A 20,526-nucleotide genomic window follows, 5' to 3' on the forward strand; every position below is an offset into this window, starting at 1 on the left:
ATTGATGAATGGAGAAAAATAAAAACGCAGTAAATGAAGCAGGCAAAAAGGAATACAAACGTTTCAAAAATGAGATCGACAGGATGTGCAAAATCACTAAGCAGGGATGGCTAGAGGACTAATGTAAGGATGTAGAAGCGAGTATCACTAGGGGGTAAGATAGATACTGCCTACAGGAAAATTAGAGACACCTTTGGAGACAAGAGAACCACTTGCATAAACGTCAAGAGCTCAGATGGAAACCCAGTTATAACCAAAGAAGGTAAAGCAGAAAGGTGGAAGGAGTATATAGTGTGTCTATACTAGGGCGATGTACTTGAGGACAATATTATGGAAATGGAAGGGGATGTAGATGAAGATGAAATGGGAGATACGATACTGCGTGAAGAGTTTGACAGAGCACTGAAAGACCTGAGTCGAAACAAGGCCCCTGGAGTGGACAACATTCCATTAGAACTACTGACGGCCTTGGGAGAGCCAGTCCTGACAAAACTACTATCCGGTGAGCAAGATGTATGAAACAGGCGAAATACCCTCAGATTTCAAGAAGAATATAATAATTCCATTTCCAAAGAAAGCAGTTGTTGGCATATATGAAAATTACCGAACTATCAGTTTAATAAGTCACAGCTGCAAAATACTAACGCCAATTCTTTACAGACAAGTGAAAAAACTAGTAGAAGCCGACCTCGGGGAAGATTAGTTTAGATTCCATAGAAATGTTGGAACACATGGGGCAATAGTGACCCTAAGACTTAACTTAGAAGCTAGATTAAGAAAGGGCAAACCTACATGTCTAGCATTTGTAGACTTACAGAAAGCTTTTGACAATGTTGACTGGAATACTCTTTCAAATTCTGTGGTTGGGAAGGGAGTGAGACAGGGTTGTAGCCTCTCCCCGATATTATTCAATCTGTATATTGAGCAAGCAGTGAAGGAAAAGAAAAGAAAAATTCGGAGTAGGTATTAAAATCCATGGACAAGAAATAAAAACTTTGAGGTTCGCCGATGACATTGTCATTATGTCAGAGACAGCAAAGGAGTTGATAGAGCAGTTGAACGGAATGGATAGTGTCTTGAAAGGAGGGTATAAGATGAACATCAACAAAACCAAAATGAGGATAATGGAATGTAGTCGAATGAAGTCGGGTGATGCTGAGGGAATTAGATTAGGAAATGTGACACTTTAAGTAGTAAAGGAGTTTTGCTATTTGGGGAGCAAAATAACTGATGATGGACGAAGTAGAGAGGATATCAAATGTAGACTGGTAATGGCAAGGAAAGCGTTTCTGAAGAAGAGAAATTTGTTAACATTGAGTATAGATTTACGTGTCAGGAAATCATTTTTGAAAGTATTTGTATGGATTGTAGCCATGTATGGAAGTGAAACATGGATGATAAATAGTTTGGACAAGAAGAGAATAGAAGCTTGCGGTATGTGGTGCTACAGAAGAATGCTGAAGATTAGATGGGTAGATTACATAACTAATAAGGAAATATTGAATAGGATTGGAGAGAAGAGAAGTTTGTGGCACAACTTGACCAGAAGAAGGGATCGGTTGGTAGGACATGTTCTGAGGAATGAAGGGATCACCAATTTAGTATTGGAGGGCAGTGTGGAGGGTAAAAATCGTATAGGGAGACCAAGAGAAGAATACACTAAGCAGATTCAGAAGGATGTAGGTTGCAGTAGGTACTGGGAGCTGAAGAAGCTTGCACAGGATAGAGTAGCATGGAGAGCTGCATCAAACCAGTCTCAGGACTGAAGACGATGACGACGACAACAACAACAACAACAACAACAACAACAACATACTTCTTTCACCTTTTTGCCGTCCCTTCTTTGCTTGGAACTGGTTTTTCATCTGAGCTCTTGATATTCTTACAGGTGGTTCTCTTTTTCTCCAAAGGTCTCATCAGTATTCCAATAGGCAGTATCTATCTTACCCCTAGTCATATATCCCTCTTCATCCTTAAATTTGTCATGTAGCCATCCCTGCCTTGCCATTTTGCACTTCTTGTTGATCTAATTTTTACGATGTTTGTATTCCCTTTTGCCTGCTTCATTTACTGCATTTTTATGTTTTCTCCTTAATCTATTAAATTCAATATATCCTTTGTTGCTCAAGGATTTCTACTGGCCTGGTTTTTTCATCTACTTCATCCTCTGCTGCGTGCACTTTCATCTCTCAAAGCTACTGTTCCCTCTTGTACTATAGAAGCTCTCTACAGCCTCTGATTCTTTCAGTTCATCCAGATCCCATCAAATAAAATTCCTACCTTCTTGTAGTTCCTTCAGGTCTTGATGGATGTTTGCCTATTATGCAAGGTGATCATCTTCAACTGTCGGTGGTATCTGTCAGTCAGCAGACAAAATTGGTCTCTATGCTTTTGTGCTGCACATGTCCCTGCACATGTCCATTCACATTTCCACTTCACTATCACATGGAAAGCAGTGGATCTAGGAATGTTCAGAAATGTGGAATTCTCGCATACAGAAGTGTGACACAAGTGACACCCAATCACCTGCAGACATTCGAAATCAATGAGTTCTGCATAGCACCCCATTGTGGTCTGTTATGATGCCTGACTACTGAGGTCGCTGAGGTGGAGTATCTGGCAGTAGGTAGCAGCACACTGCACCTAATTTGAAAAAGTGTGTTTTTAGGGGTGTCTGGATACTTTCAGCACATAGTGTATTATGAAGTTTTGCTCTGTGCAAAATTATACCCTCTTTCATTCCTTAATCACATTCCATACTCAGCTACTACTTTCTCCTTCCCTTCCCCCCCCTCCCGCCCATTATCCCCCCTCCCGCCCATTATCCCCCCCTTGCACTGACATAGCCAAACTAAATCTTGCAACAAAACCCATCCACCTGTGGGCACCAGAAAGTATAGAAGCCTCGTCTGTAGCTTTTGGAGAAAGATTAACACTCTTACAAGCTTTAAAAACAGAGGGCCTAAAGCGCCTTCTAACATAACGATGACGAGGCATCGTGCGGCTGCAGGCTGACTGACGTCATCTTCCAGAATCACGCTATTTATAGCCCAGCCACGCCCTATTACGTCATCTCAAACTTGATTTCCCGGCGCGCGACTGGTAAGCATAGAGTCGCGCGCCACGCCGGGCAATGTGCCAACAGCGGAAACCCAGAGGTGCCTCACACAGAGTGCATCCCTGAGAGCTAAAACACCAAGAAGAATCGCTTCTCGGCTTTTGACAAGATCAATGTGTAGATTTTTGTTTTTTGTGTAAAAAAAATTGTAATAAAGGAAAATAATATATTTATTAGTATCAAACATTACAATAATAAAACATAATATCTCCTTGAACATTACAATCATTACCCAAGGAACCACCACTCTTACACCATAAATATACAGATTCAGAACTATCAAGTTTACGTCAAACACGCCACTCCTGCTTCCCCCCCCCCCCCCCCCCTCCCCGGTGCTAATCTCCACCGCCGGAGGAGTGCTGCCTGGTTTCGGCAGCTGCTGGTACTGGAGCTCCTTTCCGGGAGTCCTCTTCCTGTGACTCCCCGGAGAGGTGATCTGCTGCTCCACATCGGGAGCCTCCCCTTGCTGAAGTCTGCTCTTCTCTTTGTTCCCAAGAGAAGAAGCAGAATCGCAGGAGTAAGGGCAAGACCTCTCTGGTACTCCCTGAGGTGCGGCCTTCCCCTCCTACAGAGTCCCCTACCAACAGAGTCTGAGCCAACCTATATGGATATTACCCTCATCGTTATCAGTGATGGATAGTGACTCAGTGGCGTGACTAATTCTTGGATACTTGCATCACCTCTTCTACTCTGCTGCTTGTATTGCACTCCAGGAGAGCCATTTTGTCATTTATTACTCACCGACCCTTTGTGGGTTCCACGATTTGTCGGACTGAATTGGCCCCTTGCGGCCTGTATTGGTGTTTGCACCTTCGTCCGGAAGGACATTGTTAGTAAATGGGTTCCCCTCCATACCACTGTGGGAGACATTGTTGTCAGGCTTTATCTGGTCACTCCAATCACAATCTGTAATCCTTACCTCCCACCTGACATGCCGCCCACAACCCATACCCTCACCACCCCTTCAACTCCCTTCTCCCTTCTTTTTATTAGGGGACTTTGGGGTAGGCATGCGACTACTGCCCTAGCCAGAACAGTTGAAGCTGTTCTGGCAGGGCTTCAGCTCTGTTTACTAAACACAGGTGTGTGACGCACAGCACTTTCTCCAACTTCAGTACCGGCCTTCTTCCCTCGATTGAGTGAGGAGTCCATGATGACTTATGTGACAGCGACCATTACCCTATTGTCTTGACCTTCCTTCAGTGTTTCCCTCTGTCCCCCTCCCAGGTGGGGACTATCTAAGGCTGACTGGGGTGCCTTCTCCTCTGCTCCCATCCCCTCTGTATTGCCACACGACAGTGTTGATTAATCTACTCAGACTTTGACTGCCTCCATCCTTTCAGCAGCTGTTTGAGCATTCCCTTCTTTAGGTTGCCCCCACCAGAACATGGTCACTTGGTGGACGCTGGAAATTGCTGCAGCCATAAAAAACCACCAGCGTGCTCTTCAACACTTCAAGTGGCACTCTTCTACTGCTCTTCTTCTGGTCTTTAAACATTGCTACCTAATCAAATTTCAGAAACTGATTTGCTGGGAACGATATCTGGCTTCCATAGGACTCCACACCCCGTCTTGACAAGTCTGGGTGAAACTCCAGCGAATTTTTGGCCACTGTCCTCCCACTAAGGTCGCGAGAACTTCTGTACATGAGGTTATCGTTAACAATCCGGACTTTGTGGCTGAAAATTTCGGTCAATACTTTGCTCAAGCTTCGGTGTCAGCTCAGTATCTGCCCATGTTCCTTCTCCTGAAAAAGCATTCCGAACGACTGCCTTTGTCTTTTGTTACTTGCTGCTCAGTACCATATACTGCCCCATTTAGTGAGTGGGAATTTGCCAGTGCCATCGCCCTTTGTCCTGAGACAGCTCCTGGACCAGATCAGATACATAACCAAATGCTCAAACACTTACCAGTGGTTGGCCACCATGATACATTGACCCTCTTCAACCATCTGTGGCGTGAGGGAGTATTTCGTACCCTTTGGCAGGATAGTATTGTTTTCTGGGGCTGAAGCCAGGGAAGCAGTGTCTTCAGTTGGATAGTTACCGTTCAATTAGTCTTACTAACACCCTCTGCAAACTGCTTGAATGCATGGTGAGTCGGCGACTGTTTTGGATCTTTGACTCGTGCGACCTTTTGGCATCGACTGTAAGTGGTTTTTGCTGTGACCACTCTACAGTGGATAACTTGGTACATCTAGAGTCTGCTATCTGGTCAGCTTTTGCCCATTGGAAACACCGCCTTGCAGTCTCTTTGATCTGAATAAGGCCTATGACACCACCTGGTGCCACCACATCCTCACGACTCTTCACGAATGGGGCCTTTGTGGTGCTCTGCCCGTTATTATCCATAATTCCTCTTTCTTATCGCTTTTTTCGTGTCCAGGTTGGCTCCTCCTACAGCTCTCTCCATCAGCAAGAAAATGGGGTTCCACAGGGTTCCATGCTGAGCGTCCCTCTCTTTCTCATAGCCATTAATGGTGTAGTTACAGCTGTAGGGCCAACAGTGCCCTCCTCTTTGTATGCTGACAGGTTTTTGTATCTACCTCACCTCCTCTATAATGGGTGCTGCAGAATGCCATCTACAGGGTCAATCTGTCAGGCCCACTCATGGGCTCTCTCCCATGGCTTCCAGTTTATGGCAGCCAAGACTTGTCATGCATTTCTGCGGTTACCGTATAGTCTATCCCCATCCGGAACTGTTCCTTGATGGCCAGCCCCTTGCGGTGATGGACACCCATTGCTTCTTGGGTCTGGTCTTCAATTCCCGATTGATATGGCTCCCTCACCTTCGCCAGCTGAAGAGGACATGCTGGTCCCATCTCAATGTTCTTAGGTGTCTGTGCAATACCACCTGGAGTGCAGACCGCTCTGTTCTCTTGTGATTTTATCAAGCATTGGTCCAGTTTCGTTTGGACTATTGAAGTCCTGTCTATGGTTCTGCATCGCCTTCGACACTGCACATCCTAGACCCTGTCCGCCACTGTGGGGTCCGACTTGCGACTGGTGCCTTCCAGACTAGCCCCGTACTTGTCCTTCTCGCAGAGGCAGGGATTCCGGCACTGTGAGTTTTGTGCCAGCAACAGGTGATATCTTATGCAGTCCACATTCACTGCACCCTAATTATGGTCTCCTTTATCCAGACATGATCACCACCCTGCCACAGCAATGGTTACAATGTGGGCTTACCATGACTGTCCGCATTCAGTCGCTCTTTTCTGAGCTTCAGCACTTGCCTTTACCACCTGTCTTCTGTGCTCACACATGTACCCCTCCATGCTGCGTCTCTCGGCCGCAACTCTGTTTTCATCTCTCAATAGATTCAAAGGATTCTGTCCCTCCAATGGCTATTCATCACCAGTTCTCCTGTGTCCTCAGTTCCTTTCAGGGTTCAGAAGTGATCTATACTGATGGCTCCATGGTCGCTAGTTGCACTGGTTTTGCTTACATCTATGCACAATGCACGGAACTTCATTCCTTGCCAGATGGCTGTAGTGTTTTTACTGCAGATTTAGTAGCCATCTTGCGCACACTGGATCATATATGCTCCTGCTCAGGACTAGCCTTTACTATCTGTAGCGACTCATTGAGCGGTTTGCACGCTATTGGCTACTGCTTCCCTCACCACCCATTCACCCATTGGTCATCGCTATTCAGGACTTCCTTTCTCTCCTCGTTCAACATGGATGCTCAGTGGTTATCATTTGGGCCCGAGGCCATATTGGGATTCCAGGCAATGAACTTGCTGATCGACTGGATAAATTAACTACTACCAGGCTGTCTCTTGCTGTTGGCATTCCAGAAATAGACCTTCACTCAGCATTACATTGTCAGGCTTTGGGCCTTTGGGATGCCGAATGGAGCACTCTTTCTTCTCCGAACAAGCTCAGGGCAATTAAGGCTTCTGCAACTCCATGGCTGTCCTCCTTACGGGCTTCTTATAAGGCTTCTGTCATCCTGTGGGCTCCGCATTGGCCATACTTTCTGACTCATGGTTATCTCCTCCATTGTGAGGCCCCCCTCTCTGTCTTTGTGGATCAATGTTGACTGTGGCTGACATCTTGTTGGACTGCCCCAACTTAGCCACCCTACGACAGACTTTTAGCTTTCCAAAATCGCTGCCCCTGGTGTTGGCTGATGATGCCTCAGTGACAGATCTCATTTTAAGTTTTATTCATGATTGGGGTTTTTATTGCTTTATTAAAGGAAGAGGCCTTCTACCTTATTGGTGAGTTGAGGGGATGGCAGGCTTTCATGCTCCCCCCTTTATCCCAGCCGGTTTGCCTTCAACTGGGCTTGGTGGTTCATGGCAGCTCTCTACCTTCCCACTCCTTTCCTCATGGGGTCTGCTATGTCCTGAGCATCTCTCACCTCCTGTGCTCCTTCCTTCATGCCCATGTCATTAGTCGCTTTCTTTCCCTCATGTCGTCTTCTGTCCTTTCCCTTTCTTCCCTGTCAATAGCTTATCATTTTATGGATGTTGTAATTCCCTCTTTTAATGTGGAATTTTATTGGTTTTAGTTAATCTCAGGTTGGAGGGACTGATGACCTCATAGTTTGGTCCCTTCTCCAACCAACCAAAATCAGACACATTAGAACTGATATGGATGCATTCTGATACTCACTCTGGCCAATCGATATGAATACCTACGAAGTTGGATGATATACATGAGAAAGGAATATTGACAACTGTGTCATACACACAGAAGTTAGCAAGTAGCTGTAATTAAGATTGTTTTCTTCTTTCAGACTATTAAAGATCCATTGGCAGTATCTTGGTCCAGTGATTTTATCAAGGAGGATCCTGAGTTAAATTTGGAAATGGATGTAACTGAGAATATTGTAAGTATTTACATGTCTAATGTATTGCATGTAATCAAGTAACAAGTCTTTGTCAATTGTGTAGAGCAAAGGATGCACTGCAGTGGAATTGCCACAGATTGTTGCTGTTCATAATTGTATTCTTGTACTCCTACATTTGACTTTCATATCACCTGTAACATGCTGACAGTCTTAAATAAAAGTGAAAGAGGACTATTGCCTGGTATAATCCTATTCACTGTAGCCCTTGTTGGTATCAACTATATTGTATAATGGATGTGTGTGATGGATACACTAAATTCACATTTATTTTAAGTGTAGGTCATTTGAAAATATTCCTCCTTTCAATAACTTCTTATCAATACAATTCAAAAGAACATTGGCTATTCTTATTTTTTGGTGTGTATCATAGTTATTCTTGAGTTTGTCCTAAAATGTTTTTGGGTTCCAAAAAAGAGAGATAAAATTGCAGTTTTAGATCAGCCCAGATACTTTGGCCAATTTGTGGCAGCTTCTGTGGTACCTTTTGTATTAGTAATAAATTTTTCAGTAATAAAAACTGTGTATGGCTTTTGGTGAATGATTGTACATAGGTGAAGCCATGTATGACCTCACCATTAGAGTCATTGCAGATGTAAAAAGAGAAATACTAATTTTTGTACATATGCTTTATGACCTTGTGTATGGAAAGATTTGGCCACAGTGATAAATATGTCACAGGAGTAAAATGAGACAAAGACTGGGGAACATTCTATTCACAATTTTTTGGTACTGGCTCACTCTTGATAGCATTGTCCATAAACAAACTTGTTTCGGTTGTAAGGATTCTTCATGCACTGAAGTGTTGGCTTCTTCAGACACTGAAATGTGTGGTGATTATACAAGCATACAGGCCAAGGAACCAAACTATCAGGTTAGGAACAGCTCAGACAGTATGTAAAGGAATGTAGCTGATTCGCAGCTAACAGGCCAGTACTAAATTTCACCATTTTAAACAAATGAAAGGAATGCATTGGCATCACAAGTAGACAGGACAGTAAGTCAAACTAGTGATGATGTTCCACAAGAAGGGTTTTACAGGAATAAGAATGCCATGCATAGTAGACAGGAATGTGCAAAAGAGACGTTCGGCTAAAACAACGAACTGTAGGGTGTCTTAAGGCGTATCTGTAGTTGTCAAAGTGGCTGGATTGTTGTTGGTGAGCACTTACCATGAAAATATAAAAGGCAATACTGACCTTGGTATGCAGCGCAAGAGATCACAGGTCGCACAAGATGCCTGCATGGCACCAGGCCCAGAGGTGCAGAGATAGTGTCCACTGCATTGAAAACTGCTCCCAATGCAAGTGTGCAGAACAGTGTGTTGCTGATTCTGTGGTCTGGAAAAACATATCATGTGGTTGGCACTGAAATCACTGACGTTTACCTCACTTGTTACTTTGAAAGTATGTAACTTATATTAAATAGAAGGTTGTTTCATAAAAGAAGGTTGTATACATGGAAGAATCCTGGAGATACTAAAAGGTATCAGATAGATTATGTAATGGTAAGACAGAGATTTAGGAACCAGGTTTTAAATTGTAAACATTTCCATGGGCAGACGTGGACTCTGATCACAATCTATTGGTTATGATCTGTAGATTGAAACTAAAGAAACTGCAAAAAGGTGGCAATTTAAGGAGATGGGACCTGGATAAACTGAAAGAACCAGAGGTTGTGCAGAGTTTAAAGGAGAGCATAAGGGAACAATTGGCAGCAATGGGGGAAAGAAACACAGTTGAAGAAGAATGGGTAGCTCTGAGGGATAAAGTAGTGAAGGCAGCAGAGGATAAAGTAGGTAAAAAGACGAGGGTTGCTAGAAATCCTTGGGTAACAGAAGAAATATTGAATTTAATTGATGAAAGGAGAAAATATAAAAATGCAGTAAATGAAGCAGGCAAAAAGGAATACAAACATCTCAAAAATGAGATCGACAGGAAGTGCAAAATGGCTAAGCAGGGATGGCTAGAGGACAAATGTAAGGATGTAGAGGCTTATCTCACTAGGGGTAAGATAGATACTGCCTACAGGAAAATTAAAGAGACCTTTGGAGAGAAGAGAACCACGTGTATGAATATCAAGAGCTCAGATGGAAACCCAGTTCTAAGCAAAGAAGGGAAGGCAGAAAGGTGGAAGGAGTATATAGAAGGTTTATACAAGGGTGATGTACTTGAGGACAATATTATGGAAATGGAAGAGGATGTAGATGAAGACGAAATGGGAGGTAAGATACTGCGTGAAGAGTTTGACAGAGCACTGAAAGACCTGAGTCGAAACAAGGCCTTCAGAGTAGACAACATTCCATTAGAACTACTGACGGCCTTGGGAGAGCCAGTCATGACAAAACTCTACCAGCTGGTGACCAAGATGTATGAGACAGGTGAAATAACCTCGGACTTCAAGAAGAATATAATAATTCCAACCCCAAAGAAAGCAGGTGCCGACAGATGTGAAAATTACCGAACTATCAGTTTAATAAGTCACAGCTGCAAAATACTAACGCAAATTCTTTACAGACGAATGGAAAAACTGGTAGATGCGGACCTCGGGGAGGATCAGTTTGGATTCCGTCGAAATGTTGGAACACGTGAGGCAATACTGACCTTACGACTTATCTTAGGAGAAAGATTAAGAAAAGGCAAACCTACGTTTCTAGAATTTGTAGACTTAGAGAAAGCTTTTGACAATGTTTACTGGAATACTCTCTTTCAAATTCTGAAGGTGGCAGGGGTAAAATACAGGGAGCGAAAGGCTATTTACAATTTGTACAGAAACCAGATGGCAGTTACAAGAGTCGAGGGGGTATGAAAGGGAAGCAGTGGTTGGGAAGGGAGTAAGACAGGGTTGTAGCCTCTCCCTGATGTTATTCAATCTGTATATTGAGCAAGCAGTAAAGGAAACAAAAGAAAAATTTGGAGTAGGTATTAAAATTCATGGAGAAGAAATAAAAACTTTGAGGTTCGCCGATGACATTGTAATTCTGTCAGAGACGGCAAAGGACTTGAAGAGCAGTTGAACGGAATGGACAGTGTCTTGAGAGGAGGATATAAGATGAACACCAACAAAAGCAAAACGAGGATAATGGGATGTAGTCGAATGAAGTCGGGTGATGCTGGAGGAATTAGATTAGGAAATGAGACACTAAAAATAGTAAAGGAGTTTTGCTATTTGGGAAGCAAAATAACTGATGATGGTCGAAGTATAGAGGATATAAAATGTAGACTGGCAATGGCAAGAAAAGCGTTTATGAAGAAGAGAAATTTGTTAACATCGAATATAGATTTATGTATCAGGAAGTCGTTTCTGAAAGTATTTGTATGGAGTGTAGCCGTGTATGGAAGTGAAACATGGATGATATCTAGTTTGGACAAGAAGAGAATAGAAGCTTTCGAAATGTGGTGCTACAGAAGAATGCTGAAGATTAGATGGGTAGATTACATAACTAACGAGGAGGTATTGAATAGGACTGGGGAGAAGAGAAGTTTGTGGCACAACTTGACTAGAAGAAGGGATCGGTTGGTAGGACATGTTTTGAGGCATGAAGGGATCACAAATTTAGCATTGGAGGGCAGCGTGGAGGGTAAAAATCGTAGAGGGAGACCGAGAGATGAATACACTAAGCAGATTCAGAAGGATGTAGGTTGCAGTAGGTACTGGGAGATAAAGCAGCTTGCACAGGATAGAGAGCTGCATCAAACCAGTCTCAGGACTGAAGACAACAACAACAACAACAACAAATTAAATAGTGGTAGACACCTGAGCAAATCTACGAGTAGGATGTGTGACCATAACAGTGATCCTGAGTAGCACATGCAGTTGTGCAGTGAACATTGTAGCTCTGTCAGTTGGAGTGACATGCAGTCTTTGTCGTCTTGGGAGCATAAAATGCTAGGGCTTAATAATGAAGAAAAATAAGGCTGACAATTTATATACAGGCATATGGCTAGCAAGATTCTGTATTAATTGTGGAACTGGGAATTTTAACTGCACGAGAAGCTAGAGCAAGCTAGCAAGATAGCAAAGTAATACTTTGTTGGAGAATAAATTCAGTGGCAGGCTGCTACATCTGTTACTGGTTGGTTGAAACGACACACAGGTGTTACGGATATGCTTTAGGAACTCGAATGAGAATGCCCGTAGGGAAAGTGGTGTTCTTTCAAGGAACACTATTTAGAAAATTTAGAGAACAGCCATTTAAAGCTGACTGCTGAACAATTTTGTTGTTTCCAACATCCATTGCACATACGGACTATGAAGATAAAATTTGAGAAATCAGGGCTGATATGGAGGCACATATAGTGTCTTTTTCCCTCATATTTGCAAGTGGAATCGGAAAGGAAATGACCAGCAGGGTTATGGGGTACCCTTCACGACACCCCATTAGGTGGATAGCAGAGCATCGGTGTATTAGGAGATACTAGGAAAATAAATAGCTGGTTAATGTAGCAGGAACAACAGTGATATTTTTCATAGTAGTAAATGTACATATACATACTTACAAAATAATTTATTAGCAGTTCCCATAATTAGCAGTGTGACATTAGCACTAGTCACAAGCAGCTGGTTGTCTGCATACTTCACATAGGTAAACTCTTGTGGGAGCCTCTGCCTTCAGATTTGCAGCCTGGCTCATCCCACATCATCATTTACGGAATGTGATGTGTTAAACAAAGAATGAACGAATGAATAATGTTCACACCCCATCTCTAGCCAGAGAAGACGTTACAGTGTTGAAAACAAATTTAATTTATTGAAAAAAAATTCTGAAATGTTCAGACAAATTAAGGTTATCATATTTTTCTGAAAGAAGTTACACCTGTGTAAGCAATTCCTCAGGATCTTTAAAATCATCAGATTTCACAAGGCTATAATTTTGTCATAAACAGCTGTGTTTAGGATCAAATTTGTCATTTACTAATCACAAATATCAAAATTCTTTTCAACACATTTAAGCATCCAGGTGATAGACTTGATCCATTCATTTGCTAGCATGTCAGTATAGGAAACTCACTGCTGTTCCCATGGGTGGAGCCTTTCACAAACTCCTACCAATAAAAAAGATACTATACTGTGAAATGAAGCAAATTTCATGGTCAGGTCTGGAGCTCCTTGTAGCTGATTAATACCTCGGGCAGCTTACTGTTCAGAAGTGCTCTTCCATGCAGGTTACAATGCAGTGGAACACCATACAGATGATAAATTATATTTCTGATCATTTTCCATCTCTTCTGTTTTTTGTCCGTCTATATGTTTTCTAATATCATCCACTTTCTTCCGTTTCTTAAAGAATTCCCTACTCTTCAGATTCAGTCAGTGTTAATCTCATTAAACTGTTAATTACAGTACATGAGTTGAATAATAAATCGTGATCACTACCAACAAACTTCCTGTGCCATAATGCACAGCACTTTACCCTTATTAATGCTGCAGCTACCAGTTCAAGTTGTCCCTTGAAGACTCATTTTATAAAATGTAAAGCAATCAAAAATGACCTGCTACTGGAAGAAGTAAACATCAATGATCACACACTAAATGAGACATACTGCGTACAATTTCTTGGTGTCTGCTTACATTTCAATTGAAATTGGGTCAACAAATTGGTAAACTTGTCAAGTTGATGCCCTCAGCATTACTCACCTGGAGGCAGTTATGATGGCTTCTTTTGGATTTTTCACTTGTTTTTGGAATTATCTTTTGGGACAGCCAACTGGAAATAAATAAAATATTTATATGTTGTTTAATGTAAAAACCAATAAGGAGTTCCATCATGACATGTAGGTGCAAAATTCGTTAGGTCAGTGAAGAGCTTTATGCAAGGTGTCCAGTTGTCAACATCACACCACATTCTTGCTAGAAGGTTGTATCAGATAAATGTTATTCTGTTCATAGAAGCCATGCCATATAAGATTATCCTATAGGATAGTACTGAGTGAAAGCATGCTAGGAAGCATTTCTGCAAGTTGACACTGGAGGAAAATTCATTAATTGCAAGACAGAGAGATATAAAAGTTTTGGTTAACTCATTCTCATGCTGGTGCCTCTTTAACTTATTATTGATCCAAATGCCCAAGAACTTATCGCATGGATTCTCATCTAGTGTCTGTCATTGATGTCTTGTACCAGTAAATCATTTTGATTTGTTTGGAATTGCATGATGTGCATTTTTGTAAGTATAAAGGTTGAATTTTTGTTCTGTTTCCTGTAAACCAGTTGCAAGCATGTTCCATTATTCTCCTAGCTGTTTCTAGTATGAATGTGTTTGCCAGTTATCAGTATACTTTTCATTGGCAAGCATTGCAGATTTTTCAGGCACTTCCAATGGATTTAGCACAACATTTATGTAGGTAAGGATAAATCAAATGTTGAACCCTGTGATACTTCTCTCTCTTCCTCCCAAGGTATCATTTATTACTATGACCCAGTTTTTCATTACTAAGCTAAGATTCAGTTCTTGTAAGTGTAATTATTTTAACACAATTACACTACAGTTTCCTGAGTAAAGGGAGATCAAGGTTGTAACGATTTGCAATAAGTTTTCTCCACTTCTACTGCATTCATCCGATGAAACTGATGTCTGGTTGAGTGTACACTTCCTGACTGAGTCGTCTGGATCTAATTTCAATGGTCAGTTTTCCCCCCAGTTTTTTCAGCTGCTGTTAAGAAATTGTTTTTATGGCCTGATATCATCTCATTTTTTCTTAAATATTAGGGTGGTGGACAACTTGATAGCACTTTCATTTTGTATTTTGGTATTCCAGTTGCTGAGGGTTTATTTATCAATTGTCATTTTTTATTTGTAGTTCACTATTGCTCTTTGAGTTTCCATATATTTGAGTTTACATATTGTCATTTTGTCATTTGAAGATACTGAGTGGAACTGTGGTCCCTAGAAAGTGGAATACCAGGTGGAGAAATAGGATCACTGTTAACATATTTTTCTGTTTGAGTTCTATAGAGGGATAACAGCAGTGGAGGCAGCCAGAAACATTTGTTCCCCATTTGTGTTCAATGCCATTGGACAGAGCTTGGCAAGAATAAGGTTTTGTCATTCTGAGGAGAAGTGTTTTGCCATTAGTGATGACTTCGGGGTTGTTGATGATCATTTAAATGTATTAACTCACAATGATCCATGCCATTGTACTTGAGAACTGGCAAATGTGATGAGCTGTGATCATTTCATGACCTTCTGACATTTGTATCCAGTGGGGAACGCTCAAAAATAGATCGTACAAATACCACATGCTCTAAAACAAAAATGAATGGCCATATGTGCATCCTTGCTCACCTGTCATCAGTTGCTTGTAAACAACACTAATCATTCCTGCCCTGTATTATTATGCTGATAAGAAATGGTGTCTGTCTGCTAAAATAAGGAAAAGGAAAGGAAAGGTTGAGCTTAAAGAAAGCAGCAACAAAAAGCATCCGCAAAAGAGTGTTGTACATCCTGTGTGGTGTACTTCGAATTGCATCCTTGAGATTCAACAACTGATTCTGTCGACATTTACTGTCAATAACTGGGATGTGTTGCAGATGCAGTACATGAACAATGATCAGGAAGACACTACTCCATGATAAGCCCGCCCGCAAGCTTCTAGACTGAAAAAAACAGTACAAAAGAGTTGAGTTTTGAAGTCATTGCACACCTACATTATTCAACTGATCTTGCACCCTCAGATTTTCTCCTTTTCTGCTTTCTATTGAACAACTTTCAAGGAACTTCCTTTCCAGATGAAAATGCACTGTGAACCTTGTTCAATGAGTTCTTTTCCTTAAAACCACGTGACATCTACAGTTACAGAATGAAAGTCATTCCAGTATTCGGAGACTGCTGTAAATAGTGAAAGAGAACATTTCATTGATTATTTAAGTCTCCCTTATTTGTACTTGTTATCTATTAAACTTATGGAAAAATGCCAAGATCCATATTCCAAACAAATACTTGCTGCAAATGGGTACATATGCCTAACCTATTTTTAATTTTACTGGTAAACTGGGTTTTCTTTCATCTCTGTCTAACCAATATGTATAATGTTCAAAAATACTTGTTCTGTTAATCCCAGTGTCTGGGTACAGACATTGCAAACACAGAGAGTATCGTACATATCTTTCCTAATGTAATTATCTCAGTGAATGTGTGCTAAGTGTTCAATGATGAATCATATTGTCTTTAGTTGTCAACTTCATAAAGAATTTAATAATTCCTCAAAATAATTCTGATCTTCAAGTGAGGTTATAGCTGAGTATGTCAGAAGATACTTAATTTCTAGTCATAAAAGGATGTGACTCTGTTGAGAGGTTAATGTAATCTTTGCACCTTAGAACATTTGTGTAGTTATGGGTGGGTCAGCTGTGTTGTGACAGTTAGCCAACATAAAAGCTAAATACTCTTCTTCTGAGTTACCATTCTTGATAATTTTAGTGGGAACCCAAGGGTTTATTGACATATAATCAGAAAATCAGCATAGCTTCGAAAAGTATTTTGTCTGAAGAAAATGCAGTGAAGAATTGACAGAACCTGTAAATTAGTTAATAAATTTGTTTACTTCATTGTAGAAATAAGTGATGCACAAATATCCACCAATTTATGTTGGCAATAAACTGAATTTGTTGTATGATCAGTAGGCCTGGTACTTGTAGTGGATAGAGATATAATTACTTCTTAATGGAGTACAACAGTATACTTACACATTAAAGGTCAGTTAAATCAAAAGTACATTTCAGCTGAGGAAAGAGTGATTCCAAGTTTCCTCTTGGGCAATCACATGTATGAAAAGTGAGGTTCATTCATTGTTATAGTAACAGCTCCTTTTCTAAATGCTTAATGTGTACACATAGTTGGCTGTGTGCAATTAAAGATAGCTCCTGTAAGAATTTTTAAAAATTATATTTAAATCAGAAATAATTCAAATTGCAATCTTCCTTTAAAATACAAACACCTAAGGAATGTGTTACATTAGGCATGCAATAATTGTATCTAAAACTTGAAATCTTGAAGATAAAAGTCAAATACTAATTGCATTTGGGACATCATAGATTCTGTACACGGCTTGCACAAATAGCGTCATTCATAATGCAATTTTTTTGATACTCCAAAAAACAAAAAGTATACAACAATCATACGGCTTAAATACATAAAGCTTTGTTTTCCATTACATTACATTTTCTTATATATAAAAAAAGATTGATCTTGCAACACAGTCACAGGTCTAAATTCTTAAGACATAAATAATATCTGTTGCTTTTTAAATAATAATGAGTTAATTTATTAATGTTCAAAATTGTTCAGTTCTAACAAAAAGCACTGTCACTTTTGTATCTGTGAATAAATTGTAGCTTTGGGAATGGGTTTCAAAAACATTACCATAGCTTCTGCATTTTCAGAGATGTTATAGAAATTTAAAATTTAAACAGTGACAAACAGTCCATGATTTCACATCAACATGCACATCATTGCCAGCATCTGTTGCAATTGTGTCTTCATCTGCACCGTTTGATCCTCACAAGAATCATTTTATTCCTCTGAACACCCAGCACATCTTTGATGGGTTGCATTCTCAGTTATGGAAAGGTTTGGTTTTTTTCAAGCTTCAGGGTGGTTGTGACAATATTAAGATAGCTTAAGGTAAAAAATAATAGTTCTGAATATGAGCAAAACGTTTGACCTGAACATAAGCTATGCTTACTTAGTTGTCCAGAAATCATCTTCCAGTACCATAAAACATGGTTTTTGCTTGAATTTGAGTTTATTCATAAAAATCTTTAGCTCAGCCAGCATACCATTTTCTGTGTTTCATCTGGTTCCACATTACTACTCTCATTGTACCATCAACAGCATCCATGACAACTTTACTGTGTCATGCAGCAAAGAATAACACAGTCGATTTCCACTTCAAATAGTTGCAAACACAAACTGTATAATGTGTACTCATTTTCAAATAGAGAAGTACAGCCATCTCTGTAAATTGTAAACTTGTTTCAGACATCATATCTTCCAGATCCTCTTTACATCAGCTATTATTTATGTGACAACACAGCATCAGAAACTGTTTCATGTGTTAACTCCAGCGACATGAGTCATTGTGCATTTACTTTGTTTGTATATACTATTAAAATCTCTTATTCCTCTTTTCCTTTATTTTAAATCTAGACATTTGCTAAGTTGCTCTCTTTCCTTTATTCTGAAGTCTTGTCATATTGTCTTGTTTTATTCTCTACATTGAACCAATTATAATTGATTTGCTTATAGTTTTGCAAAATTTCTCTCTCTCTCTCTCTCTCTCTCTCTCTCTCTCTCTCTCGCTCTCTGTGTAATTTACAATCCACTATCTTGAACAGAAAGCTAGTTTTAATAATATGTAACAATGCTTCAGCCTTCATATACAGATTTATTACTGTGTTAATTATTCTTCAAATGATACTTTTATTGTTTCATTCACAACAGAAATCCCCCATAAATTCTTTGCTTTACACAACATTTTTAAAAATGTTTACTTTTTTTGTTAGTTAACATTAACCTAAACTTTCTTCCTGACCTACCATCTATGTAGTAAGAAGCCCTGATGTTAAATTCTTCTTTCGATATCACAACTTAATTGGTATTTTTAGTAGAATATCTGGCAGTAAACATGAATTTAAACTTAAAATGCCTCTAACACTGTAGCCAAACAAAATGTACTTTGTAACATGGTCTATGCAGTTCAAATCAGCACACAGGAAGTGACATACTGATCAGTTAGTTAGGCATGTATTGTGAAGACATAGGTTCTTCATGTCATTGTAACCTCTACTCCTAGCTTTTAAAAAATAGATGTGGGAAATTATTTACATTTTCCTCCTCGTACAGGAAAATGGATACTACAGATAAACCCTGATGCAAAAACAGAGATAAGCTTCAGAAAATAATATTTTACTCTCGTGCTCACATTTTGGAATGGCTCAAAACTAAAAATTTGACACACAAAATGGCTCTCCTTCACTTAACTTCAGGAGGTGAAATAGCTAGTACTGACAATACATGCACACAAAAGTACAAGGAACTTCACTAGCTTTTGGAATTATTAGTTCCTTCACCTGGAAAGAGTAATATTAGATACACCTGCTGTGGGTCACTGAGACCCAAAGTGCGTCACTCACAAAGATACATCATCAATTTGACCTTATATGTTAGAGAGAACAAAAACATACCATATTTTACATATTTTATGGAGTACAACACTTTTTCCTTCAAAAAATTTCCTACAATTTTCCAGTGTGTCTTATTCTCAAAATCAATGTAGAAATTTCCAGTGTTTGATTTCAAATTCCTGCCGGGCTTAAAAAAGGTCATATATTCAATACTGTGGGGAACCTACCACTGTCTGGCAGCACTGGATTCAGCTGGCAGCAGCAGTGCACTGATGCAATAAACATGAGTTGTGGAACTTCACAAGCTTGCTAACAGTGTCACCACAAACTCAGAACATGTCTAGCCTATGATGTGTCACTGCAGTCTACAGTGCCAGTGAACTTGAACTGAAAGTGATTTGTGTTATCAGTAACACAAAAGTATTTTCTTTAGTAGTTGGTTGTGACAACAGTTCACAAAGACTGAAACTGTATCCCAGAGTCCAGGGCAGAGTTGACCACATGTGACTTCAGAAGAGAGGACTGTTATTTAGCTGTAAGGTCCCACCTTAGTACTACACGGCAACTGGCATATGGGCTCACAGCATCTGCTGGACGTGCTGTATCAAGGTAAACTGTGTACAGATGGCTTTAGCAGTGGCCTAATTTATTGTTGGAGACCTGCTGTATGTCTATTGTTGACACATCTTCACAGAAGGCAATGTCTAGAGTGAGGAGGCAGCTTATACTGCATTCGAGGATGTCATTGTGGGCGTCACAGGCATGTGGCATCAGCTGTGATAGTCTGACAAGAGTTATGTAGTATATGAACCGCTGAGTGCTTCTACGTGCCAGATTGTTTATTTAGGGCGTAAGGCATGTATTATAAATACTGCTCTGGTAGCAAGTGATGAAAAGCTTCAATCTTTTATGGTCAATCGACTACATTGACCTTCTTTTTATCAAGACACTGTCCCTTCAGATTGACCAAACTATACTACCCATTGCACCAGAATTACTGGCGACCATTATTTCCAGCCATATTTTCCCTCTTAAGTATCAAGCAATTAGTTACCTTAACCTTTTCACTTAATCTTGCACATTTCCATAGGACCCCTTACCCTACATCTTAACTCAAACACCATGGAACTAATTTCATTACTATGCTTCTTGCACAGCTTTTTCTAACACTATACTTCCCACATAAAAGCAAAAATAAATAAATCATATTTCATACTATATCGCTGTGCATTCTGCTTCTTTTATGCGAGGGTAGTCTGAACTATGACTGGGTCCAAACTTCTGATGTTCTTTGTCTTTAATGTACCAGAACAACACCAGGCTCAGCAGAGCAAGTGCTGCTGTGGTGGTTGGTATTACAATAGTCTGTGTCCTCTTTCTGGTGCTGATTTTCACAATATGAATTTACATGCTGCAATAAGG

The 20,526-nt window shown here is 40.2% G+C and overlaps 1 protein-coding gene across 4 annotated transcripts in view; it reads left to right on the forward strand.

Annotated features, from left to right (window-relative positions):
• The window catches only part of LOC126295132 (zinc finger protein 708-like), a 108,927-nt gene that overhangs the window by 13,954 nt on the left and 74,447 nt on the right, over nucleotides 1-20,526 (forward strand). For all 4 annotated transcript variants that reach the window (XM_049987404.1, XM_049987405.1, XM_049987403.1 and 1 more), the window contains exon 4: nucleotides 7,870-7,962. In XM_049987404.1, the coding sequence (XP_049843361.1) occupies nucleotides 7,870-7,962 (93 nt within the window). The remainder of the gene's footprint in view (nucleotides 1-7,869; nucleotides 7,963-20,526) is intronic.

The sequence above is a fragment of the Schistocerca gregaria genome, chromosome 11, assembly GCF_023897955.1.
Source record: "Schistocerca gregaria isolate iqSchGreg1 chromosome 11, iqSchGreg1.2, whole genome shotgun sequence".
Lineage (NCBI taxonomy): Eukaryota > Metazoa > Arthropoda > Insecta > Orthoptera > Acrididae > Schistocerca > Schistocerca gregaria.